Source organism: Acanthochromis polyacanthus, chromosome 2 (assembly GCF_021347895.1).
Source record: "Acanthochromis polyacanthus isolate Apoly-LR-REF ecotype Palm Island chromosome 2, KAUST_Apoly_ChrSc, whole genome shotgun sequence".
Taxonomy (NCBI): Eukaryota; Metazoa; Chordata; class Actinopteri; family Pomacentridae; genus Acanthochromis; species Acanthochromis polyacanthus.
Window position 1 is genome coordinate 14,048,200 of NC_067114.1, and position 27,952 is coordinate 14,076,151.

Sequence of the window (27,952 nt, forward strand, 5' to 3'; positions counted from 1 at the left end):
GCTGGCAGGTGTTTTACCTCTGTGGAGTCATCCAGCTTGAGTGGGGGCTGCTCTGCTACTCTTCTGAGATGGGCTCTCACCTCCTCCTCATCACTCTCATCATATGAGTCATCCAGCTCATAGTAGTAACCTGCAGCACACACAGAGGTCAGTCCTGACACCCCACTTTTCAAATCCTTCAATAAAGATGACTGTTATATAAAATAAATATATGGTCTAGGACTTGTCAAGCACATAAAAGTGCAGGATATCAGGGATAATCATATGCCTGTGGTGAGTACCTTTCTCCCTGGCCTCCCTTCTCCTCTTCTCTTCCAGGTCCAGCTTGCTGACAGGCCTCCGGTGCTGCTGAAGGAACTCATCATATATCAGCATTGTGTCCGGACCCATCCCCAGCGTGGTTACTTGTCCCATCCCTGGCACAGGAACCATTCCTAACCCTTGTCCATGTCTACTGTGCCCCGGGTGTCCCTGCAGGCTCTTTAGTCCAGCATTGCTTTTTATGGTTCCCTCCAGTTCATACTGGCTGGACAGAGACAGCGATGCCCTCTGCTGGCTTAAGAATGTCTGCGTGGATTTCTCAAGATCAGCAAGGAATGTGCTGGGCTCTGGCAGACCTGGAGGACCTCTCAGAGGGGGATATTTTTCCATAGCTCCCCCATCTCTCCTTCGGGGTATATCCTCATATTTGGAAGGCCCTGGAGGCAGCCGACTGAGCTCATAGTGTCCCATCCCTGAGGGCTCGTGGTTGCGTCTAGACTCTGAGGCTGTTTCTATAAGAGATGCAGGGTTCCACAGGGTGGTGGGAGGCGGAGGGTGGTGGTCACGTGGCGGCTGTGGAGGTTTGGGGGAGATGAGGGGCGGAGGGGCGCCTAAGTGAGGGTGGAGTTCCCGGCTTCCTGGTTCAAGGTGATTTGGTATGGATCTGTAGAGATACAATGGAACAGAAAATGCGTATCTGTTAGACATACAGTACCCGCATCTCTTCTAAAATTGAGAAATAGTGTTTCCCAATCACTCATGCACTGCAGAGACACACAACAGTGTTCATATGCCTTGCCTTCTTCCTTTCATCCATGTCAGTATGGCTGTGGATTTGCATGTCTGTGCAAAGCAGTGTTATCAAGCCCAGGCAGAGTAGCCCAGAGCAGAGTGAGGATGTGGCCAAGGCACACACTGTCCTCCAGATATACAGGCCTGTTTTTGATCTGTTAGGCTCTTGTAGCAAAGCATGCATGCACGCGCGCGCACACAGAAAGAAAGAGCAGTATACCGAGGAAGAGGCCAAAAGAAATATTCTCCTGACAGATAGGCTGACAGTAGAAAATGACTGACAAAGGGAGGGTGAGAAAAATGACGGATTGTTCAAAAGGGAATCACAACTAATGACTAATGTAGAGGACTATATGTAAAGGGAGAACAAGAGTGAAAAAGGCAGACTTGAAAAGAAAAAAATGGTGTAGTGGTGAAAAAGAAATGTAACAGTAAGGAAGGCAGATGGCTGATGGACACTGTCTCAAGCTTCTTTCCAAATCGAACCTGGCAGGAGCACACGCTGCAAGACCAGTCAAATTATCTATGCCTCCTGTTTGTGTTTTCACTTCTGTGTGTGTGAGAGAGAGGGAGCAAATGTGTGTCTTATCTGCAATCTGCAGCCTGTGAGCTGTGATTCTGAGATTATACTGTAGGGTTACTGATAGCAGACGTGTGCGTATCTCTCCTGTCCTACCAGCATTAACCACTGCCTCACTCATGAATCACACACAACACAAACACGGGCACAGTAACAAAGGAGGTTAGGTAGGGGGCTTGAGCTGCAAAGTTGAGAGGATTAGCTGAGAATTAGCCTTTGTGTATCTTAGCAGCCCCACTCGCTGAATGTTTGAAACCCCTACCCATTCCTACTCATGAAACAACAGTCATCAGGATCCCACTTTACAAGCTACATCAACACCTAAACATAGCTGCCTGTTTTCCTACATGTCAGGCCTGGAAGGTAGCATGGACAGAAATAGAGTAGATGTGATGCTTCTGACAGGGTTTATCTTTTTTCCAGTCCTGCCTGAAAACAAACTTCTAAAGCCTGCCAGCCTCTGAGGCTTCAAAACACAGGCACAACTGTCCCTATCAGGCTAGCAGAGACAGCCAAAAACCCCAGAAATAGTGTGTGCTCTGAAAGCATGCACACATTTTAGTGTCACAGAGACTCCAGAACTGCTTGTCTCTATCAGATAACGTGGGCCAAACACCTCTGCAATTGCCAAGTCAAATCAAAATAAATACTGCCATGGCATGTGGTTAGAAAAACTAAGTCTGTTTGGAATTTCTGCACCAATTGGCAGGATTGCACCAAGTTTAGCTTTAGAAGCATCATCTCACCTGTGTGAATCTGTCCTGTGATCAGGCGTGTCGGCTGGTCGGCCCAAGTCCAGGTGCTGCTCCAGAACCTGCTGGCGGAATTCAGACACCTGGTACTGACGATCCTCTTTCTCCTGCCGCAACTTACGTTGCCGCGCCAACCACCTCTCCTCCTCATTGGTCCTCTGAGTGATCATTGAGGCTGTGAGCCCTGTTCCTACAGTACTGGGCCCCATGTAGAGGTGTGACCTGGTATTAGACCAGGGACAGGATGATGTGATTGGACCACTGAAGAGTGCATTCCTGGTGGGACAGGTTTGGGAGCTGGAAGAGCGGGCTCTTTGGTTTTGTCTGCAGGGAGAGAAAGATCGGTGCAAAAAAAATGGGTAATTGAGCTGCAACGAATGATTATTATCACAGCTGAAGGTCCAGTCTGTAACTCTGAAGAGAGATGATTGATATTTAGCTACTTAGCATATTTAGACTCCTAGCACCTTGTTCCTATTGCCCCTATTCCCCCATCTTTACTCTCCGACTTGTCCTCTGTCCTGTGCAAGAGCTCAGTCATGCACGAGCTTGAACATGCATGGGATGTGTTGAAATAATGTTGTGTGGGTTGGTCAAAGTCTTTTATTTCACCATGTTCACAGGCAGGGTTGCATATGAACATTGTATTTTTTTTTTTGTTTGGTGTATAAAGTGATAGAAAATAGTGAAAATTGTTGCAACTGGACAAGAGCACAAGCCCTCATTATCATTAACTGTTGCAGCTTTATTTCATTGTGATCAAGTCATCATCTCATAATCTCAGCTTGAAAATGTTTCTAAACAGTATGATTGTAGCTTTAATGTGGCTACAGGGGAAGCATGGGACACATACCAGCCCGATTAGGGGTTAGTCCTCTCAGGCTTGGTTTCGTTCCCTCCTGTCCTCTCATGGCATGGAGCTCAGCCAGGTAGTGGTTCTCCATGGCCTTGGACGCCTGCAGCTCCTTCTCCCTCAGTGCCCTCTCCTTCTGTCTCTCCAGCTCCTTCTCTCGCTCTCTCTCCTTCTCCCGTTCTCTCTCCCTCTCCCGTTCTCTCTCTCGCTCTCTTTCCCTCTCCAGCTCCTTCTCCCGTTCCCTTTCCCTCTCTCGTTCCCTCTCCCGCTCTTTCTCTCTCTCCGCCTCGCGCTCCCTCTCTTTTTCACGCTCGCGTTCTCGTTCACGCTCCCGCTCCCGCTGCCGCAGCTCATCCTCCAGCTGAAGCCTAAAAGACAAAGTGGACAAAGAAACAAAAGGAAAAAAAAGGATGTCACTGAATTGGGGAAAGGACAAGCCATAATGGCGGGACATTGCTGAGATCCACTGTAGATACTCAGGACTGTATGTGCACATGAATTAAGGGGATTTTACCTCTCAGACTGCAGTGCTGACAGTGAGGGATGTGTAAAGTCTCCAGGGTAACGGACCCCTGGAAGGTGCATGTGAACAGCAGAGGGATGGATGGGGGTAAAGCTCCCCCTGCTGGCAGCGAATAGAAAGGCGACCTCAAAGCAGAGAGGCAGAACGGGTCATCCATCCTGAGAGAGGATTACAACGAAAAAAGAGAAAAAGACGGAGTCAGTCTCCCCGTGTGACAGCGCAGCGTTCACTTTCATTAACCTGTGTGCCTCTGTCTCCCAAAGAAGCGACATCACGACATCCTCCATCTTTCAAGGAAACAGCAGTGTCTGTCAGCTAACCTCAATCACCACAGCAGCCATCAAGAGACTGCGCTGTATGTTGATGCACAAATGTGTGCTTTTGTGTGTCTGTGTGTGTGTGACATCCACTGCTCAACCCCTCATTAAATCCATTACAGCGCAGTGTGTGATGGGTGCTGCAGTCCTGTGATCTTGCTTGGTTGACAGACCAGGGGCACGCAGCCTGTGTGATAGCCTAAAGCAAGCAAGGCCTTTCTCAACACACACACACACATACACAGACACAGACAGACACACAGACAGACAGACAGACACACACACACACGTGATCGCATGTGTTTAAAATATATTTACCTTCAAGAAATATTGCTCTCAATTTTTTTTATCTTGTTAATCTTTGTGCTTTTTCTTTTCTGCTCTTTTAAAGAACATGAAAGCATCTAAAACAAAATCTTGTTTTCCTTATAAGACAATCCACAAAACACTGTTTCAGAGCAGGATCTGTTCCCAGATGTATAAATAGTTCAGAGATTCTTTTATGGTTATTTCTCACAAGCAGACATGAACAAGCTTCAGACATATAGGAAAACCAGCTGTAGTTCTCTTCTCTCATTTTATCCATGGTAAAACGGCTGTGCTCCAAACTGGATAGTTTTAGACAGCTTCCACAATATACAGAACTTGAGCAAATTCAATGTTTTGATTTGTTTTGCGAAAGAGTCATGCTGAAATTTAGTAAACAAACAAAGAAACACATTACAATGCCTATGAAGGACATACAATGACATTACTACAACATTTAGCAAAAAACATTGATGTTTTTCAATGAATCTCTTGAAAGCCTTTTGGCACCGCTGATCTGAATATTTTCAAAGGAGGGATTTAGCGGATACAGTTTTGAAACTTTCAGTTAAGAAACTGATCTTCATGTGCTGCAAAGAGGCACCCAAGTGCTCAGTGGCAAAATGACACATTTAATTAATACTCTGTCACTTTTGTTTTGCAGACTTCCTTCCTTGTATTTGGTCACATTGCTTTTGTTTGCTTGAACCTGGTTTTTCTCTTTCTTTGTATTTGTGTTCCCATCTGTCGTAGTCACATCTCGCTTCAACTTTCATGCACATAACAAAATCTCTCCTAGTTAAATAAATATATAAACAATACCGTCAATAAATATTTTACCTCTGGGAACTTGAATTCAAGGTCAGTCGCGCACTAATGCATTTACTGCTGAGTCTAAGCAGCACACATACTCAGTTCAGTTTTATGCACAGGTTTTTGCACAGTTTGCTCTCAGAGGAAATGGATGCCAAGTCCAACAAAACAAATTAATGGCGAGGCTTACCTGTATGGCGTGAAGGAGGGGTGAGGCAGGTAGCTGGATGGTAGTACGCAGCTGCAGCAGCTTGGGTCCAGGCCCAAGGGCAAAGAGGGCATCCGTAGGACATCCTCAGTCGTGGCATAGGGCCGGAAACCCCGCAGGTACTCCTCTGGTACAGGGCCAGGAGGCACCGCATTAGGCAACTGTCTGGGCAGGCTGAAGGCAACAGAAAGAGTAGAGGAACAACAGTGAAAAGACACGGTTAGCTTTATTTGTGTGTGCTCACTGTTGTGGAAAGTCATCAGTTCTCACCAAAAAGCAGCATAATTTCAAACAGTGTCAACAAGACAAATGTGTGTTGCTGCTGCTTATTCCAGTGAGCTTAATAAACCCATGAAATATTGATCATACACTTATATCAAAGTAAGTAGACATTTCCGTCAAAATTGGAAAACACGTACACCTTGCAAATGCAAAAGAAAAGACAAAAGCAGTGTTTCACTCACTTAAGAGGCTGAAAACGTGAATCCTGCATGACAGCACCGGGGGTGAGACCAAAGGCATAGGGGTTTCCCAGGAGGTGAGCGGGGACGGAGGGGCCACCCTTTTCCTGGGAGAGGGTTCCCTCTGCACCCAGACGTTCCCTGCTGGCCCCACGAGGCCCCGAGTCAGCCTGGAGAGAGATACAGGGGGAGAGAGTCTTAGTCATTGTTCGCGAGGACCTGTGACCGTCCGGTTGTCACTGCTCATGGAGCCCATCCTGTGAGGGGGGAGGTAGGCGAAAGAATAGCCCCGTTTGTGGAGCGGCTGCCTCCCTCACCCTCTCTTCCTACCTCAGGCGCTTTTAGACACTTTCTTCACACACACACCACCGCTCTGTAAGAACAGACAGCTCAGCATTGCTCTGAGAGAATACATGGTCAAATGGAAGTCAGCCGGGCAGGGAGTGGTTAAAAAAACAGCCTCACTGATTTTTTTCCCTCTATTGTGAACAAGAGATGTCATCTTTATGATCGATGGGGATATTTTAATGGGAGACAACAGCAGTGCTTCTACGGCGATGATGACTTTGATCTCAGCTAAGTGTGTGTGCGTCTGCGAGTGGTCTGCACATATCTTACACATTGTGCCATCTACAGGGAAGACAACAAAGTCCAGAAAGCAACATCCCTCTGCCTCTGTTTCGCTTCTCTTTCTTCCTTCTTCTCTTTCACCTCCCTCCCTCTTTCCCTCCCTCTGGCAGCAAGCCTGGTCTCACTTATCCAATCCCACAACAAACACACACAGACACTCAGCAGGCACATACACCGTTTCAGAGCTACAAAGACATCCTGCTGTGGGAGTGGGAGTGCATTTTCTGAAGCTTTGGTTTCCCTCTGCCTACAAATGCAATTGCAGTACTGAAAAACCTACAACCCTTGTAAGCTGTACAAGGAAACTGTTTATAGAGGGATATACAGTCAAGGAGGATTTTCATAGGAATGGTGGAACATTCATCTCTTGTCTTGCAAAACGAGACTTGAAGCCAAAGTTGGCAAGGGAGCAACTAGAGAGAATAGAAAGGAAGGATAGAGATGGAGCCATAAAGACGGTGAGCAAGAGGAGAGGGCATTTCTTGCCCCACTAAATTAACCTCTGGGCGCCCTGGGATTAGAAACAGACCTTACAGCACTACTGTCCTCTCTCTCACTGCTGCCTCTGATAAAACAAATCCCATTTAGTGAGCCATTACCTCCACGTCCTGTTCCACAGCCACTGACCCGGGCTGACACTGATGCGCTAACATCCAATCTTAAATGCCTTTAATGTTTAGACTCCCCACATGACCCTTTGTTTCTTCGGCACTCACCCTACGATTTTCCAGTAGTTTAATGTTACGGTGTGCTCCTTGTTGTTTGTTGCGCTTCACTGAACAGCATTGCACTTTATTTCCTCCAAGCTCCCATCCCTACAGCCATTCCCCACTCCATCCTCGTCCTTTCTAAAGCTTTATTAGCACAGGGAGAGGGTCGACATTCCCTGCTGGCCCCAGCGGCCAACTGGAAAAGAGGTTCATATACATCAAAAGAAGTCAGTAACAGATAACAGCTTGGGAACCACAAAGTGTTTCTGCTTGCTTTCTGCTCCTTCTCATTCTTTTTCCTCAATGTCCTTTTTCTTTATCTTTCCCACTGTCGAACACTACACTGATGATGGGTGGCTATCTGGAAGCTCTTGTGATATTTATGGCAGGCAATGAGATATATTCATTCAATATCTTTTCTGAACCCGCTTTTACTTCCTCACTGAGTCATGCACGCATTTACTGTGTGTATTGTTTCAATCCCTCTACTGCTTAGCATCATAAAGATGTACTGCTGCAGTGTACAAAGACTGGTGAGCAACGCCTTTGCAGTAACAGGTACTGTGAAAACAGAGAGAGCTGCTGTGGTCACACTGTCATTTAATCAATTGCTATCATCAGACCTATTGCAGAATTGGTAACTGAGTGATCAGTGTTTAGCGAAGCTGTCGTCATTGCTTTGACATCACTGGTGCAACAGGTCTGTGTAATTATTTATGCATGTTTGTTATGCTATGTGAAGAGCAACAACACATGAGTTAGATTATTGCTAACATTAGACCAAACAATGCTCCACTGACCACGTTTACTGACTCTTATAATGCAAGAATCTGCTTAGAAAGCAAAATAAAACAAGGTCAGTAATAATTTCATGCAAATATTGACTGTTGATTCTCTAGTACGTATCTCATGACCATGATTCAGATGTGAGTTGAACCTGTGTTCAATGCGGCATCATAACAATCTGTGTTTCATGGAGGGAGGATTAGCTTTATAAATATGGCTATGACTCAATAGCTGTCAATCGGTGCAACTTCCAGACAGATAATAAATTAAATCAGCTGTTCCTTTACAAAAAAAAATCACAGTAATCGTATCACAAGAGAATGGAACTACAACAATGTCTGCTTCAATCTTGCTGCAGACTGTTTCAGCTTCATGCTTTCTCAATGTACACACGTGGACAAAATTGTTGGTACCCCTCAGTTAAAGAAGGAAAAACCCACAATTCTCACTGAAATCACTTGAAACTCACAAAAGTAACAATAAATAAAAATTTATTGAAAATTAAATAATCAAAATCAGCCATCACTTTTGAATTGTTGATTAACATAATTATTTAAAAAAACAAACTAATGAAATAGGGCTGGACAAAAATGATGGTACCCATAACTTAATATTTTGTTGCACAACCTTTTGAGGCAATCACTGCAATTAAACGATTTCTGTATTTGTCAATGAGCGTTCTGCAGCTGTCAACAGGTATTTTGGCCCACTCCTCATGAGCAAACAGCTCCAGTTGTCTCAGGTTTGATGGGTGTCTTCTCCAAATGGCATGTTTCAGCTCCTTCCACATATGTTCAATGGGATTCAGATCTGGGCTCATAGAAGGCCACTTTAGAATAGTCCAACGCTTTTCTCTCAGCCATTCTTGGGTGTTTTTGGCTGTGTGTTTTGGATCGTTGTCCTGTTGGAAGACCCATGACCTGCGACTGAGACCAAGCTTTCTGACACTAGGCAGCACATTTCTCTCCAGAATGCCTTGATAGTCTTCAGATTTCATCGTACCTTGCACACTTTCAAGACACCCTGTGCCAGATGCAGCAAAGCAGCCCCAAAACATTACTGAGCCTCCTCCATGTTTCACCGTAGGGACAGTGTTCTTTTCTTCGTATGCTTGGTTTTTGAGTCTATGAACATAGAGTTGATGTGCCTTACCAAAAAGCTCCAGTTTGGTCTCATCTGTCCAAAGGACATTCTCCCAGAAGCTTTGTGGCTTGTCAACATGCATTTTTGCAAATTCCAGTCTGGCTTTTTTATGAGTTTTTTTCAGCAGTGGTGTCCTCCTTGGTCGTCTCCCATGAAGTCCACTTTGGCTCAAACAACGACGAATGGTGCGATCTGACACTGATGTACCTTGGCCTTGGAGTTCACCTTTAATTTCTTTGGAGGTTGCTCTGGGCTCTTTGGATACAATTCCAACGATCCGTCTCTTCAATTTGTCATCAATTTTCCTCTTGCGGCCACGTCCAGGGAGGTTGGCTACTGTCCCGTGGGTCTTGAACTTCTGAATAATATGAGCCACTGTTGTCACAGGAACTTCAAGCTGTTTAGAGATGGTCTTATAGCCTTTACCTTTAAGATGTTTGTCTATCATTTTTTTTCGGATGTCCTGGGACAATTCTCTCCTTCGTTTTCTGTTGTCCATGTTCAGTGTGGTACACACCTTTTCACCAAACAGCAGGGTGACTACTTGTCTCCCTTTAAATAGGCAGACTGACTGATTATGAGTTTGGAAACACCTGTGATGTCAATTAAATTACACACCTGAGTTAATCATGTCACTCTGGTCAAATAGTTTTCAATCTTTTATAGAGGTACCATCATTTTTGTCCAGGCCTGTTTCATTAGTTTGTTTTTTTAAATAATTATGTTAATCAACAATTCAAAAGTAATGGCTGTTTCTGATGATTCAATTTTCAATAAATTTTTATTTATTGTTACTTTTGTGAGTTTCAAGTGATTTCAGTGAGAATTGTGGGTTTTTCCTTCTTTAACTGAGGGGTACCAACAATTTTGTCCACGTGTGTATACTGCCACTGAAAGCCAGTGAGACCCTCTGGCATTTGAGCTGATCAAAAAACAAGGAATGCAGACAGCTTAGAATATGTACATATAGCCGTCATGCTGTATCCACATCAGTCCCTACTTATGCATGTCTGCATGAATGCCTACAGAAGAAAATGCAAAGGTGTGAATATAAGAGGTCAGACCTTTGAAAAAGCACACACCACAAAGACTAAACCTTCTATTCCCATTAGAGAGACACCTCAGTCACTCTAGCACCTACACATTCAACCAGGCATCCCATTTTGACCTTTCACCTGCCAAATATGGCCTTCTATTCTCAAACACACACTATTCACCAGTAGCCTGTCAGGCACACACTACAGGACACAAATACAAGCACTCAAACTCAAAGACACATCCATTAACAGCCATCTTCCTCTGTGCGAGCCAGGCCCCTGTAACCCTCAGTGAGGGTGGGAGACCCCGCGCATTGTAGAGTGCTCGTTTACGCCTCTCAGATGGAGCCATGAATCCAAATTGCCAATTATAAAGCAATTACAGGCAGCAGCGGGAGCAGACTCCTGCAGTCATTAAAGCAAAATGCCAACGCAACAAACCCTCCCTCCTTCACTGCCTTGCCTGTCACCCCCCTCTGAAAGACAGACTCATATCTCAGCCAGAGAGACACTGAAATACCCTTCGAACACAGAGAAAGCAGGACACACACATCTGTACACACTGCATCAAACAAGTTTTCTTGGACATGTTGCAGGGGATTCAGAAAACAGCCTGCTGTCTCTTTAGGTAGCAATTTTGCTTATTTGTACAACTGTAGCATACCCATGCAGATTCAGCTTTTGGTGGTGTGTATGTCCTTTATCTGGCTCTTTGTGGCCACTGGGTTACATGTACTTGCTGAAGCTGCACCTCAACAATGAGGGAGATGCTATGATGCCAGATTTCATGACACTTGCCTCCTGCTGTCCCCCTAACCTCTACCCCCTCATCCCAACCTCTTGTCCGCATCACCTCCCTTAACCTCCTCATTCTTTGGCTGGGCCACCCCGAGCTGCTTGCAGGGGCAGCACACATCCAGTGACATGACCTTTCCAATTTGAGCTTGACCTCAGCTTTACACACACATTCACCGTGCGAAAGCACACAAGCACAGGCACGCAAACACACACAGAGAATTAGCGGCAATGTGTGTGGAAGTGAGCGGTGGGAGCTCCTGTCCCTTTATTTCTGCTGCATGTTGAAGGAATGGCAAAAAGGGGTGACATCACCAATAGAGCGCCCCCCCCCGCCCCCGTCTCTGGCCCCTCCCAGCTCCGGCTAACCCCTGAACTGCAGAAGGGTCATTTTGTAAAAGCTATAGCTGCAGAGGATGAGGGCCAGGGGGGTTTCCAGGAGACAGCACAATGGCCTGAATGCTACCACACATTGCTGGCTGGCTGACCTCCTTACTCACCCTTCACTATCCCCCCTTCTGTGTGTCTTCGGGGAACCGTCAAAGCGTCTCTGAGAGTTTCCACATGTTGCCGAGTGCTGTTCATAACCGTGCACTTGGCTTCAACCATTAGCCCTTAGCTGAGATAAGACGGCTTAAAGCAAGGCCATAATCCATAATCCACTCCTTATCAAAGCAAGCAGGTCCTCCCCCCCACTACGCAACCGAGAGTGGGTGTCAGGTTGATGAGGCAGAGGATGCACTTGACTGCTTAGGTGAAAGGCGTGAGGCTGGAGGTGAGGTGTGGGACGAGGAGGGTATAAGTGACTCAAGGTTGGGACTGAGGAGGGGCTGGTGCAAGGGGCAAAAGGGAGAGGGGCAGATGTTAACTGCCGTTGAGGCTGTCACCTCGATGTCCTAGTGGCAGCTGGCATTATTTAACGCACGGAGCTATTGGGTGTGTATGTGTGTGTGTGTGTGTGTGGGGGGGGGGGGGGGGGAGCTGTGAAACATGTACATATGTCAAGTACATACTGCCACACTATGCATTGCAGGCCATCTACGAAATCCATTAATCCGCCAAGAGCCTGCCTGTGTGCACATTTGTGCTGGGAGGCACGCTGCAGAATGAGAAGATCTGAATGTCGCTTTAACAGCCAGATAAGAGACAGAAAGGAAAATACAATGATATGATATGCACTACAAAAATATGAGACTTTAGAAAGAGCAACTGAAAGGAAAAAAGGCAGGAAGATACAGCGAGAGCAGACTCAAGGTCAGTGTGAGGGGGTGTTTAAATGCGAATCTACCTGGCGTCCTTCGTTCCTCCACAGGCCGTTGCTAGTCTTTGTTGGAGCAATGGTGACTACAGGTGGAGTGTTTGGCACACTGTGGCCCGCTGGGGGAACCAGGACGGGTCCTGGACCGAGGGGACCCCTTTTGGGTGTACTGACTGGAGAGCTGTGGTTGGTGGCCGGTGAGGACACAGGTGATGACTCGCTGCTGATGGAGGACGCAGCTGGAGAAAGACAGAGACAAACGACATGAGCGAAACCAAAAACAAAAATAGAAATGCTGATAGTCTGTGTTTTCCTCTACTAATAAATGCCAAATGTAACAACACGATGATCCTGTAGCTTCTTCTCAAGTGAATAAAAAAGGGTTGGAGCACTACAATAGCAATAAATAACATCCACGCACACACACACAGACATATAGGGCCAGATGGATGGCCCTAGGCCCCTATTATGAAGTGACAGTGATCAGGATGAGCAGCCCTGCGAGAGTCACACAGCCTTGACATGCAGGACACACACACACACACACCGTAAGAACACACTGTTTGAGAGCGAGCAGCCATACTGTATGTATATGCAGTGCTTGCAGTCACACACCAAACCACCACCACAACCCCCCCCCCCCCCCCCCCCCAAACCACCACACACACACACACGCACAGCAGGTGGTGAAAAGCTGGCCCAATGAGCTTCTCTGCTGTGCTGTAGCTGTGCCACATTAACAAAGCCCTCAAGGGAAACCCTGTAGCGCAGGGTCACAGTCTGGTCACATGCCTTGCTTTCCACACATCTCGCTTTTTCTCTCTCTCTCTCTCCAGTTCCAATGCTCTCTGACGATATGCTCACATCCACATCTTTATATCACTGCAATTTCATTGTGCCAGCCTTATCATTTTCGCCCCCTTTCCCCCCCATAAGGGCTACACCTTCTGTTCCCCTGTCTCTTCCCTTCTTCTCTTTATTTTCTCCTCTTCACTACCCTCCTGTGTTTTAACCAGTGTGTTGCCTGTGTTTCCTCCCAGCCACTGGCTCTTCTCCTGACAGTACAGTGTGCTGCACGTCTCCTCTGCTCAGAGCGAGCGTAGCATTACACAGTCAAACTGGGTCACAAACCTCTCAATGGGACACACACTTCGGTACTGCAAAAAGGACAGCAAGAGATGTGTGTTCATGTGTGAGCGTGCAGGTAGAGCGCTTCTGTGCATCAACGTGCTGACATGCAGCCATGTACAAAAACAACTGAAAGAAAAAAAAAGGTGGTTGAAACCTCAGGCCAGTTTCAGGTCTACTTCCTCTCCAATTATCACCATCAGAACAAAAAAAAAACTCCACACAGATCTCTACTCAACCGCCATTTCTTCCCTGCTTCGGTTTCCGTGGCAACGTAACCTAACAGACAACATGGGCATATGATAGGTGCGTTTGGGATACTGACCGATTTTAAACACTTAATTCTGACTAATGGCGCTACATAATGGAAAGAATCAATATTGGCAGCAAGGTGGCATCCAGAGAAAATCTGAAAAATCCATGTGTGAGCGGTGGTGGGACGGGTGGGGAGGAGGGCTGGGGGGTGGTGAGGAAAAGATTGTGAAGATACATGTGAGGTGAGACATGAAAATGAGAAATGATAGGAGATGGGGGGGTGATTGGGAGAGAGAGGAAAAAAAATACAGCGAGTAAGAGTGCAAAAGAGGTGTGAGGTGAGGCGAGAGATGGAGCGGAAAGGAAAGCAGAGAGATAAGGGGTGCAGATGGGTGAGTGGGAGCCGGGGAGGAGGAAGGGTGGGGGAGTTATTGAGGAGGGGGGGGCAGTCATATCTTGTCTGCACAATGGCAATTAGTGGCCTAATCCTCCCCCCCTCACCTCGGAGAGCCATTACTCTCCCCTGCAAGACTAGGCCAATCAATAGCAGCCCACTCAGTCTGGGGAATGGAGCTACACTTAATACAGCTCTAGTGTCACAGCCTATTCACTCATCACACACGCTCACAACATGCATGCATGAGGATGGGGGGAACAAATAAAGCTGGAGGGAGAGAAAAAGTAGAGGAGGGGTGATCACAGTAATTCTGAACTGCTAAGCAACAGACCTCCACTCTGTCTATTCCTCTCTCACCCCCCTCTCTCTCCCTCTCGCTACCCATCTCCTCCTCTTCCTCCTCCTTTTCCATGTAGAGGCAGAGCAGACCAGAGAAGAGGCAGGGCAGACTAAATAATTAAGAGAGCGGGAAGAGAAGCAGGTGAGGGGAAGAAGAAAATAAAAGAGACAAGGGCCGTCTACCAGCGGCTTCATTCTCTTCATGCAACGTGCGGAATCTGTGTACACTTCACAACATCCTTCCTTGATGCGTGTACACACGAGAAGAAAAAAAAACACAAACAGCTATTATTCCTCTATCAGTCCGTCCTCCTCTCTTACAACACCCCACGCAGCCACCACCCACCACCTCTCCATACACCCTCCTTCGTTTTCCTTCTGCTCGTCAAACGCGGCGCCTGCCAACCAGACGTAGATCCGTCAGACTCGAGGCGCAATTTTCATAAACGCATTTACAGCGCTGAGAGAGCGGCTGCATGTTTGCATGTGCTCATTTATGTATGTTTCCCTTTATCTTCCTGCTTAAAAACCACAGAAAGTCATGTGTGTCCATAAGCCTCTTTCATCAAGCCTCCAGCCTTCCTCAAAGGTTTCTTCTCTGTACTGTTTTCAACCACCCCCTCTCCTCGAATTTCCATACCAAATGCATCCATCTCCCCACCACCACCCTAACAGCATACTGCCCTGTGATAGGAGAATAATCATATAGATGGGACATGTGACTGGCACCAACTTGGTGTCATTTCTGCCATATGCTCCTCCCCTTCCATCTCTACAGAGAGAAGATGGCCACACATGCTGGCCCTGTGGGGAGCGAGAGGAGGCAGCACGAAGCACAAGCCCTCGTCCCCCGAGTCTAAAATAGGCTCATCAGCTCTCAACCTGCACTTCATTAGCAGTGCTGATTGTCACTTGCATGGTGTGTTGGGGTGTGTGCGGTGTGATGATTGGGTCGGGAGGAGGCTGCAGAGAGAGAGAGAGGGGCAGAAGAGGAAGAGACAGAAGGAAAAGAGAGAAAGAGAGCGAGAATGCTGTCTTAGTCCCAAGCTGTGTGTGATTAATGTGAAGCTCCTTTCTCTATCGCCTCCTCTATTACCAGTCCCACTCTCCCAGACTGCCTCCACACTTGACCGCTCAAGCTGAGCCACACATGCGCAGAGACACACACACAAAAGATACAACCAACGGCAGCAATAAACAAACAAACTAAGCTGTGGTCAGAGGCTGTGGCCAAGTGTCCCTGCGTAGATGCCACCTTGTACTTCAGCCACTGACCCGGTGAAAAAGCCAGGGAAAAAAAAAGTTGCCACGGCTCTTCAGGGGGCCATTTCATTTATTAGGGGAGTCCAGCAGCTACAGCAGAGAATCTCCTGGATAGGAAGACAAGACTACACAACAGTTTTTTTAGTGTTGCCAAATGGCCTCTTCCACTCCTCTTCTGCTACCTCCACCACCTCTGTCAAAACTGCCAAGTATATCCATCCCTGCCAGGCAGAGGCTGCTCTCCTCCACCCCACCAACACTCCTGCCCCACCCCACACCTCCTCCACCACCCTCCTCCCTCCCAGCATGCATTACAACAACATCAGCACTTAATTAAACAGTCCATTTCACACCTGGTGTGCATAGCAGTGCCTAGCCAACCCTGCATCCATATGCCACCCCACCAGCACAAGCCTCAACACGTGCACTCTAACACTCAAACACACTGATGCACACAAACACTGCACACACCTGCTACTACAGTCTTGGCCATGCACTGACAACACAACACAAAGCCTGTAATCTGCATCACTGAGTTGGGGGAGGGGAGAGGCACACAGTGTGTGTTGCTGTGCCAGTGAGAGAAAGGAAGACGGTACAAGATGGCGGATGGAAATAAGAGGAGCAATCCTCTGTGCCTTGTGCTGACTGTACAAACTGTACATTATGCTTAAATGCTGCTTCACTACAGAGCAGAGTCGTGAGAGGTGTAAGGTTGCTGTATATGGAGACTGTGAGGGAAGGGGAAAGCAAATGAGCTTGTTTGTGAGTGTTTCAGGGACAGTCATGGCCTGAAGGGTTTTGCCTTTGAGAAACACACACACACACACACACACACTGAGCACAGCGAGGCTGTGTGAGCTCCAGGCAGGCTCCAGATGGAGAGGTCAGAGACACACTGCCCCGCTGTCCCAGCATGCTCTGGGCTCCCAGAAACAAGGGAAGCCTCCGGCCACACACACACACACAATCTGACCAACACCCCAGGTTTTCACAAATCTACTAATTACTTCCTATTCCTCTTTTTTCCAGCCAGTTCATTCCATCTATCTTGTATACCTTTATTCTCCCTCTGTTCATTCTCTCTCCAGGCAGTGTGCTACAGTGGCTGCAAACACAGTCATGAAACTCTTGTGGTGTTTATGTCTAAGAGTGAGTGAGAAGAAACAACTGAGAGGATTAAACTCAGATATGCCTAATTAATCAGATATCAGCAGGTCTGCCTTTTTGTGGCAGTGTGTTATCAGTGTGTGTTTGCTTGTATATGTGAGTGCTATGGTGTGTTTTCATGCAAGTGTACAATGGATGAGAGTGTGTCCTTTATGCTGCTCCGATACTCATTATCCATCACCTCCCCTCTTCAGCGCAGCACTCAGTACACAGAGCTATTCATTATACTCGCCACAGACAAGCGACGATGTATGTGTCTGTGTGTGCGAATGTGTGTGGGTGTGTATATAAACAGCAGCCGTGCTCAGGGTCTTAAATCAGTTCAGCAGCCGGTGGCAGTGATACTAGTACTCAAACCTAACTAATTCCTCAAGGCCTTAGGACACTGAGTCATGACACCTCATATATACTGCACTACTCACCTCAAAGCATCAACCAGAGGGTGAGGGAGAAAGAGAAAAAGAGGTTGAGTCAAAAAGTAATGAAAGGACAGCAGGCTGCAGCATGCAAAAGACATCACGAGGCGTACACAGTTGCAAAGACAACTGTTTGTATGTGTGGGGGTGTTTGGGTGTGTGTTGCCTATAAATACAGGCTCTGCAGACAGAGAAGTGACTTGAACTCCGGGAGCCTCATGTCTCGCTGCCCACCCTGGAGCCGGTACTACTAACACGGGCAGTCGCCCCTTATGCCTGACGGCTGACTCACCCACACATCACTACCTACTCCAACCAGGCAGTACAGTCAGCAGGGCCTCAGAAATAACAAAGGGGCTTTTTTGTGCTTTTAATAAAAAGGTGGTAGAGCTTTATCAGACAGGATCCGGTGTCTGTTTGTATGACAAAGACACAGACAGGAGCTTTCTGCTTTGACAGATTGTGAATTACAAATAGAAGTGAACACACTTATTCTCACCTTGCTACACAATGAAACCTACAAAAGCAACAGTATTAAAGAAAACATGAATATGAAAACCCTATCCTTGTGCGCTCTAGCTGCAAGTGACAAAAAAAAGAGGACATGCCACAGTGATAAGAAAAAAATCCAATAAAAAGGGTGAATCCACAATAAAGTGAAGAGAAAGGACTGGACTCTGGGAGTAGGTTTGTGTGTGACAAAGGCAGAAGTGAGAAAACCACTTCAGCTGGCGTTTAGGGTAGAAGGAGTGAAGAGAGATGAAGGGGAGAAGGACCAAGGGGGAGGTGAGGAGATGCTGGGTCTGGGCGCTCTCTGTATGAGGATAATAAATCATCTGCAGGATTCTGGGTCCCAGACTGCAGTGGGCTGGGGAGCAAGGTGTCCAGGGACAGCCAGGAAGGAGGGGACCATCTGATTTAAGAGCCAGAGCAAGGGTGGACAGCTGGGGTAGCTGGGCCTCTCTGGAGCCAAGGCACAGAGCCACACACAGATATGCACACGACACACACACACACACACAAATGTACAAAAATTCCACAATGAGAATAATCTTACTCAGGTTCTCCTGTGGAAATTTTGCTTCATCAGCTTGTTTGTATGTTTATGTATGCATAATTGGGAAACACTTGAGTTTGGAAAGTATTTGTATGTTATATGTGTTTTAGAGACCATTTCACATTTACTAGACAACACTGGAAATGAAGAAGCCTGAAACTTACATGTCCCTCCCTGAGCACATACTCAAACATATTTACATGGACCTTTGATCAATCAGCCGTAAAGGGATAGTCCAGAAGCGAGATTCAAATGATAATCACCCTAGCCGATTATTGATATTTTTATTTTGCTCTGCTGATTCCAGATAAAATAACACCATGTAACTGTGCTACTTGGGTCTAATGCAACTGTCTGTGGCGGCAGTTGTCACTGTGTTTTCTTGAGCAATTGCCTGCCCACAGTACTATTTGATTGGTGACACATTGTGATTAACAGCCTATCAACAATTAAGGATAAGTGCTGTAAAGTTCTCTTTTTAATATATGTATGTTAAACACAAATAAAAGAAACTTCAATGCAGTTTTGTGTTGAAGTTTGTGTGATTTTCATTTTACCTGTGATTGTATATTGGTTTTAAATAGCAGTTATCGGTCTCTTTGATTGCTAATAAATTATATCGACCCTGATAAATACAAATCTGCCAACTGCTATGCAGAACGCCAAAATACTAATTTACTACCAAGTAACTAAACCAGCTAATGCTTTTTTTCCATATTCATACAACAACAGGATAGAGCTGCGGGAGATGGGATTGCTATTGGATGTTTCATGTGTGTAGCCACTGACAAGGAAGTATGTATGATGGGGAATTGGAGAGCCAAGATACACACTCTGACATGCACACCCAAGCGTATGTGGACTCACACACAGCACATTAAGTGGGTCAGCTAGAGTGGCTCCTCTTCATACCAGTATCTCCAGGGACACCAACTAATTCAATCCTGTGAGGATATCACTTCATTGCTATTAGCAGTCCTGCACAGCTATACATACTGCTCCTGGCCAAAACTGCAAACCATACTCTGCAACTTCCTTTAATGACTTTTCAAAACATGCTAATACCAGTTAAAGCAAATCTTAATATCGTTATCTGCAGAAGCACAAAAGGAAATGCTTACATTCGCAAAAACGGCCTATGATCCACCAATAAATTCACCCTAGTCATCTAGTGGAAACAGAAATAGTCTGAAAATTTTCTTCATTATTTTAATAACCAAAACACCGCCAACTAGCAGACATAAACTTGACAAATTTTTCCTCTACATTTTGCAACGTATGTTTGCGCAGCAGCGATCTCAACCTCCACAAAGCATAATACCAAAAGGCCAACAGTTGCCGTCATTCCTTCCTGATGTGAACTTAGCTTAGACTGACACCACCGACTCAAAAGTGCATGCTCACAATTTTCGGTAAGTGTCACACCCATGTTTTACAGGCTGGGTGGCTTTACCTCGAGGTTCTTCGGCCTGTTTTGCCAGCTTACGGAGGGCAGCAGCAAATCCAGAGTGAGCTGACTGGGCAGCTGGGCTTCCATTGGCTACGATGGAGCCGTTGAGAGGCGACGGGGTGAGTGGGCTGACCGTCGCCGTGGTACGGGTCGCCGTGGAGATCATTCCTAACGATGGTGACTTTGGCTCATGGCTCATGCCTACACAGACAAAAAGGGAGGAGAACGGAGAAGTATGATTAATTTAAACTGCATCAGCACGAAAGAACGAGCAAAGAACTTGAGTCATTAAAAATACCTCCTGCCCAAAGGCAAACACAGACTGCAAAAATGCGCAAAGACCAATGCAGGCAAATGCATGCAAACAGAATAAGGCACATAGCGATTTTCTTGGACACAGAGGGGAGAGTGTGGTGCTGGGTATCTGTGACAGCTGGGGAGGATGGGGATTGGTGGTGAGGGGTAGAGCAGCTTTGGTTGTAAGGTCAGAGGTGAAAGGTTGGGAGAGCAGGTCATCCTTCCTTTGCTCAAAGGGCTCCAGTCGACTGCCAGAGGTCCATGGTCACACAGTTTACGCAACAACTGTACTGAGCATGCTCCAACATTCCCAGGGTGACATCGTTTCTTAGTGGCAATATGTCATAGTGCCATGTATGTTGATAAATTCAGTGTAAACACATTTAATGTGCTGCCTGTTAAAATGTGGCAAACCAGCACCTCACTGGCTCTCTGACACAACCATCACTTAAGGAAATGTATCCCATTCATTTTGTACTTAATCCAATTAATGCTGCCAAGTGGGTAACTAATGTTCTCCTCTAATCAGGGGGAAATTTTAATCAGCATTAGAGGGGAGAAACTGTGATGTTTCTAAAATGCCAGCTAGGATATTTCTTATTTTTTGGTCAATTTGAAAAAGTTCGTGATGAAAACTGGAGTCTATCAAGATTGCGTAAACCATTAGCTCGATCAACAGAAGGAGAAAGATCAAAGCTACGTTATAAAGAGACGAACGGATCCAGCAGAATCAGTGAGTTTTATGGCAGCTTGGCTCAGACTTGCAGGAGCTCCGTGGCGGTTGAAAAAGTAGAAAGGGTGAGGAGGGCTGAGACGGCTGTCCATTTCCTTCCTGTGTATGTGTGTGTTGAAAAGTGACACCATGTTGACAGCCCCTCGCTCAGTGGAATCCCTAAATGCCAGAGCGCAGTCTGATAGCCCTATGTGCTCAGGCAAAACACACTCATACTCAGGGTAACTCAGAGGACAGTGGAAGTTCTGACGGGTGTAGTTTGTGTGAGGTATTAACCGTTACACCAAAGCACACACACACACACACACACACACACACTGGGGATTGTTCAGAATCCTCCTTAAATAAACACTCAAAGTAAACTTCCAACTAACACAGCCACATCTAAGACAAAGACGCACTCGCTGAAATTAAAGTTGCTTGCGAATAGTATATCAACAGCACAATTGAGATAAGTAGGAGTTATATCTGGGTTTACCCCAGAGGCTGAGAGGGCTATAAAAAGATCATGTTCCCTCCTGAGAAGAGTGTGGAGGAACAGCACCCTGTGTGTGTGTGTGTGTGTGTGTGTTAGTGTGTTTGAGTGGACACACAGCAGCAAGTCAGGCATGAGAGAGTGAATAGCATTTCCAACACCTCTTGAGTTGTCCTGCCTGTAACCTCCCAGTTACCCAGTGCACTTTGAATGAACCCAGCAAACAATTAATAATGGCATCAACAATGAGGACTACTGAACGACGCACACAGCGCCATTGACAGACTGGCAAACAAGCAAAAACACACACGGCGTCCGGTCCCAGTCCAATAACGTGACTTTGTCAAGACAACTGAGCAGCTACTGCTCCTCCCTCCCTCTCCTCTTTTGAGAAAGTCAGAAAAAAGTCAGACATGGGAGTGAAAGATACACACAAGCAACTTTTTGCAACACACTACAGAGACAGAGTACACGGTATTTCAAGACTATCGACCACATGTAAAAAAAGAAAACCACACAGTATGAACAGAAACACATGCGACAGTGAAAGAAGAAACAGAAAACAGACAAGCACACAGCTTGACAAATACACACAGAGGCACACATCCGGAGGTCTTGCAGTGGTTCGTGAACCCCCTCATAGATTAAAAGCGTGGCCGAAGCGCCTTACTGCACAAAGGAGTGGAGCCGCCTGGATCCCCCATGGCTGCATCTTCACGTTGAGCCCAGCCCAGTACACACCGGCAGCCACCGACAGGACACACACCATCTTCCTTCTCCCCTCTTTCTTCCTCTCTCTCTCTCTCTCTCTCTCTCTCTCTCCTTCTTTCTATCTCCTCTTGCCCGTCCACCCTCTCCCCTCCCTGCCTGCCTGCCTTCCTGTCTCTCTCGTTGCAGCTCACAAAGACCGTTTAGAGCTTATCTAACAAAGCAACACACCACACACGCTGCCTATCTCTCCCCTCCTTACTCTAGCCCTCTCTCTCTCTCTCTCTCTCTCTAAGTGAGAAAACAGAAATTCTTAGGCTAGCAGCTGCTGCGATGTCACATGACCTCATACCCCCCACCCCTTCCTCCCTGCCGCCCTCCCTCCCTCCTCACACTCTCCCTCACTCCTCCTCCTCCCCTCTCAACCTATAATTCCTCAGCCATTTGTAGATAACAGACACAGGCATGCATGCCCTGCCAAGGCACACTGGGGGAGGGGGGAGGAGAAGGGAGGGAGGCAGAGAGGCAGGGAGGAGGAACAGGGGAGGGCGCTCAGCCGGTCACCACATCTGACCCCATTGCTGGGGAGCGTCAGGCAGCGTTTATGTGTGTGTGTATACATGGGGTGGGTGAGGGAGGAGGGCGGGGGGGCAGGTAGGTGTCCTTTACTTCTTGAGGCAAAAAATAGAAAGAAGAGAAAGAAAGAGGACATGCCCCGGCCTGTGTCAAGTCCCACAGCACGAGAGGAAAAAAAATGCTTTGTGTTAAGAGTACTTGCCACAAATTCTGTTCAGTGTGCTTCATTAGCATAATTGCTCTTTCGCAATTCTCATTAAGACAAATTAAAGCGAAAGTAAGGCGACTACATCCCAAACAAAACAAGGAAATCCATTCTTTCTAGATCAGCCATTACCATTTCACACAAACAAGGAAGTCAAACCAAAAACAACCTAACCTTTACTGTACACACACACACACACACACACACACACACACACACAGAGAGAGAGGCACAAATGCTACAGCTACGAGGAGTTGTTATCAGGGTGGAGAAGACTAATGTGCAATAGTGGTCGGGGGTGGAGGGCTCAGGAAAAGGGTAAAAGCGTGGGTTTGACTTCCCCTCAGTCTGTCCTGCTGTCATTGCAGGGGCGTGAATGAGTTGTATTTTTTTAGTCACTTCCTCCTTCCGTCACTTGCTACTTTTCTCAGAAGAGCGAAGGAGCAAGTGAGTGATGACAGGGAGACAATCTTCACGGTAAAGGCACACGGTGGTCAGCACTGCCAGCCTCTCAAAAAATAAAAACAAGCTCCTTTCGGTTCATCGGCCTGTTCCCCTTGAAGAATCACAGGACCACCACTCTCTCCACTGTCTTTGTCTCCCTCTTCCACCCCTTTCCTGTTTAACGTCATTAACATCACACAGCTGGTTTTGGAGAATAGTGTGCCATTGACGAGGAAGCAACCACAGCGTCAGGTCGTATCATGACAGGGTAGACAGAAAAGGGGGGCTGCAGGTGCTAATATGGATTTCCCAGAAATTTTGCTTGTTCAGTCTCCCTCTGCTGGTACCCAAAAGCAGAAGCACGACTCATGGGGGATCCTTTTGGCATAGCGGTACGCAATTTCCCTAATCTGAGTTTCCATTGCCTGTCATTTCTCCACTGTGTCATGTCCAGTGACAGCAAAAATAGTCCAGAAATACAAAACAAGAAGTGGGGCTTCAAGAGAAGTCAGTGAGACTCTACAGTAACAGCTGAACTCACTTAGAGAAGGTGAATAAATGGCAGCATTTTTCCAATCAACCACTATTTCAAGAACAGCACAGATAAACACTTACATACATCGAGGCTCTGAAGATTACAAAACGCACACGACAGGATTAAGTGGAAATCGATGACTGTATACAGCTGTGTGGGTGAATGTGGTCAAACAAGAAAGAGTTTTCCCTCCTCCCTGCTTCCACATTTCCGTCTAAACTGGAAAAAAAAAAAAACCCTCACAAGCCATGCAAGCGAGAGCGCTCTGTTCAGAGTAAGTAAAGATGAGTACTATGATCTAAGCAACCCAGGATGAGTAATGTCTTATGAATTTCCAGATAAGTGAGGCTGTCTCCACCTCTTAACATCACTCAGTTACAACACACTTGCTCGGTAGTATAAGCAGCCTCTGTCCTTCCATTCTTGAAACATCCAGCAGATGGCATCGTCTCACAGTTAATCGGGGAGTCCGGTGCCTGTGAAACCAGCATACAATATGTCACAGTCCTTAAAAGGAATGACACAAAAGAAAATTAGATTTAAATGATGTTGTTGTGCATTATGGAAAGGACACAAGCTGCGTCCACGGGCAAGGTTGAGGACCGTAATGTTAAATTCATTAGAGACAAGAAGAAAGGGTATCTTTTGGTGCGGCAGCAAAAGTTTAACATTTTTGCTGACAACCCAAAGGGTTAAGGGAGTCTGTTACATGCCAAGCTTCCTGATGCAATTAACCCTTTGAATGCCATTAAGCCCTAAGGGAAAACAAAACAAAGCCCTAAAAAAGAATGTAGATTACAACAAACCACATACAAACATGATCCCACCCATACACACACAAGCTTACAGACGCGCACACACACACACACAAAACAGATTGACTGTTAAATGGCATACAGTAAACACACAGTTTTAACACCCAGCTGGGAGAAAAGCCGATCACTAACTCCCATAGTCAAACAAACACGGTGACACACACATACAGTTCCACCCTCTTGCTGGTTGGAATGCAGATTATACACACACACACGCACGCACACGCACACAAAGTAAATCCTCTTGGCTCCTGTATGCCCTGGCCAGTAGAGAGATAATGCAGTGGCAGCTCTAGCGAATGGTTAATCTTTAACCAGGAAGGGATTTGCCTATCAGCTTGTTAAAACTACCGGTGCAGTGCTGCAGGTCCATCTATCTGATCCAGCCACCAGCCTGGCTTGATCAAGTCCAGTGCAGCACGGACCACAAAACTGCGTACAACTATTGACTGTCCACGCTTTACTTTACTGAGGCAGCAGATACCTCTTTTCTAGAGGCTTGGTAAAGCACACTTTACCACAATACTGTGGTCCCACTTAGGAACACCGCCAAACCGGTCAGTGTCTGCCCTCAAATGAGCAATAAAAAGGTCATTGTAATAAACTGGTTGGCTCTACATGTGTGGTCAGGCAGGCGACTAAAGCATAATTTCCAAAAGTCTTCCTGTGCTCAGTTTGGGATACTTCTGTAGCTTCAGTGTAACACAGTCTCTGTGGTTTGGTGTTTGGTTCCACTCCTACATTCCTGCCCTTACTTTCCTCTAACAAACAACACAATTCCTCTTCTCTGATTATCTTTTCTTCCTTGTACTATCTGGGCTATATTTGTTGATACAAAACAAACATTTACTGCTGCTTCGTGTAAAACCATCTTCACCTGACACTGTAATGCTTATACTGTGAAGCAGCGACAGGAGTTCAGCACTGTTTATGTGCTGATTAGCAAAGGACTGGTAGCTGTTCTGCCCTTTCTTCCACTTATATTGTAGGAGGGATTAGTAAACGAGATATGAATGCAGTGAACTAGTTAGCTGAAGAGCTCTAAGTGACAAGTATTGATTACAGTTTGTGTGGACCGGCCTCCAACATTGCATAAAGAAAAGCAACACCTTTTACCAAGCCATCAATGACTCCTTCATTGCTCATATTATATTATACACTCTGATCACAGTTGCTCAGCACAGATATCAATCACTTCACGGGAAAGCCTACTTCAACCAGAGAGCACAGGTTCAACCATCTACCTTTCCAAAATGACTTCAACTAAGTAGCTCACCCTCTGATACAGGAGAGATTTAGAGCTGACTTGATGAGTACATATCATCATAAATGGTTGAATGAAGTGCTAGCTGGAAAGAGATGTGCTGACAGGTAGGGCGGTTATGGCAGCAGGCTTTGTAAAAAGTTAAAGCATGATAGAAACTTCTGACTAAAGGCAGGGAAATAAAAAAAAAAGAACTGAAGGTGCCTAAAATAACAGAAGCAGCAATGTGGATGAAACCAACCTAGCAAAACAGGATGTAATATTGGCATGACAGCCACATATCATGTGCTTCAACCTAAAGCGGGCTTAAAAGTCACACCTTCCATAACTAACAGCAGGATGTCTAACTCTGTGGCTGGTTAACATCAACACTTTAGGTCATGTACGATTTATTAATGGCACTCATGCACTGTACCCACAAGGAGCTTTTGAAGTTGTGGTAAAAGAACAAAGTTTGATCTTCAAGCTGAAGCGGTGGGTATTACAAAAAACACAGCAAAGGTAGATTATGAAGGTTGTAGAAAGCAAGGATGCAAGAGCGGCTGTAAACGGTCATGCACATGATCACAAGGGGCTGGATAATAGCTGTGCAAACAGGTGAACGGTATGATCTCACTCCTGAACACACATAAACCGGCACATTCGCACATGCACATAGTATCCAGGAGCACAGCAGGATAAACCTGCTCTGGTAGTTCCAGGTTTGTTTGACTTCGGCGATGAGATGTCAGAGCAATCTAGCCTCAGGCACTATACAATGGATGTGTACGAGTGCGTGTGTGTTTGCACTGGCACGCACACCTGTGAGTGCCATCTCTTTCTACTCCGTACCAAAGACAAAATCCTAATATCAGAGAAATCCTGAAACAGCAGCACTGTGGCTGCAGAGCTCCGGAATCAAAGGCGACAATTCCACTGGAGAATGAGGGAAGAAGAAAAAGGAGACAAACACAGAAATAAAGGTGGTGGTGGGGGCGGAGGAGGTGGTGGTGGTAGTTTGAGCAAGAGATCAATCAAGAAGCCCAGAGAGAGAGACAGAGTATTGCCTGTGTCTGAGTTGTCATTATACAGCAGGCCTCCATTATGGAGCTACAGCAGAGAACAGAGTACATCTCCCTCTGACCTGGCTTGCTCACACAGTCCTACACACACACACACACACACACACACACACACACACACACACACACACACACACACACACACACACACACACACACACACACACACACACACACACACACACACACACACACACACACACACACACCTCTGTGCAAAGAGAGCAGCCTTCCTGTCTTCTACCTTGTGTGGCTTTAAATGATACAGTTGTGTACGTGAGCCTGCATGTGTGCACACACCTTATTATTCATCCCTCACCTCCTACTTCTCTTCCTCTCCTCCACTCACTCTGTTTTCACCCCCCACCCCATCTCCTCTGCCTGCCTGCCTGCCAGCAGCTTGCAAAAAAAAAAAAAAAAAGAAATTTCAAAAGACCAGCCGGCATCTCTCTCCCTCTCTTCACCTTCTTCTCTTCAATTCTCCAGTGCACACACACACAGAGCCACAGAGAAACAGTGTGTCTTGAGGGCAGGCACGAGCTGAAATGATTTTCTTTCCTCTCCTCCTCCCTGCATCCGATTCACCCACCCCAACAGTGCCATTTCCTCTGTCTGTTAATTACATAGCGGCTGTGGTAGGGGTTGCAGGGGTTGTGGTTGTGTGTGTGTGCGTGCAAGCGCGCGCACGTGTGTGCGTGCATGTCATCTGGGGAGTGTGTAGTTGTGTTCGCTGAGACACCAGTGTGGGCGTATGACAGAACAGTCTGGTTACGCTTCACAACGCTGCTTAGAGAGTGTGAACACACACATGCAGAGACACACATTCAGTCACACAAACACACACAAGAGCCTCCTGCCTGTGTCTCTGGCTCTTTGTGGTCCATGCCCCAGGAGTCAAGCTGCTGTCTGTATGGCTGTGCCCTCTGTAGCCTCGTGCTGAGGGGGACACAGTGCTGCCGCTCCCCTGATTAGAGGGCCAGCTTCAGCCCCAGCCCAGCTGTTCGACTGAGCAGGCAGGCAGGGAGTCAGCTCTGACTCACCGTCATGATCATCACCATCACCATGTCCTGGCGACGCTCTCTTTTAATCAACCTCACCTGTTATAGGGAGACAGGAAAAGGTGGCAGTGCGGCTCTTCC

The 27,952-nt window shown here is 46.6% G+C and overlaps 1 protein-coding gene across 1 annotated transcript in view; it reads right to left on the reverse strand.

Annotated features, from left to right (window-relative positions):
- The window catches only part of gse1b (Gse1 coiled-coil protein b), a 168,529-nt gene that overhangs the window by 5,995 nt on the left and 134,582 nt on the right, over nt 1–27,952 (reverse strand). The window contains 11 exon segments of the mRNA XM_022190301.2: nt 18–130; nt 282–925; nt 2,380–2,602; nt 2,605–2,709; nt 3,239–3,606; nt 3,753–3,843; nt 3,846–3,919; nt 5,388–5,579; nt 5,870–6,036; nt 12,256–12,464; nt 19,704–19,901. Of these exon segments, the coding sequence (XP_022045993.2) occupies nt 18–130; nt 282–925; nt 2,380–2,602; nt 2,605–2,709; nt 3,239–3,606; nt 3,753–3,843; nt 3,846–3,919; nt 5,388–5,579; nt 5,870–6,036; nt 12,256–12,464; nt 19,704–19,901 (2,384 nt within the window).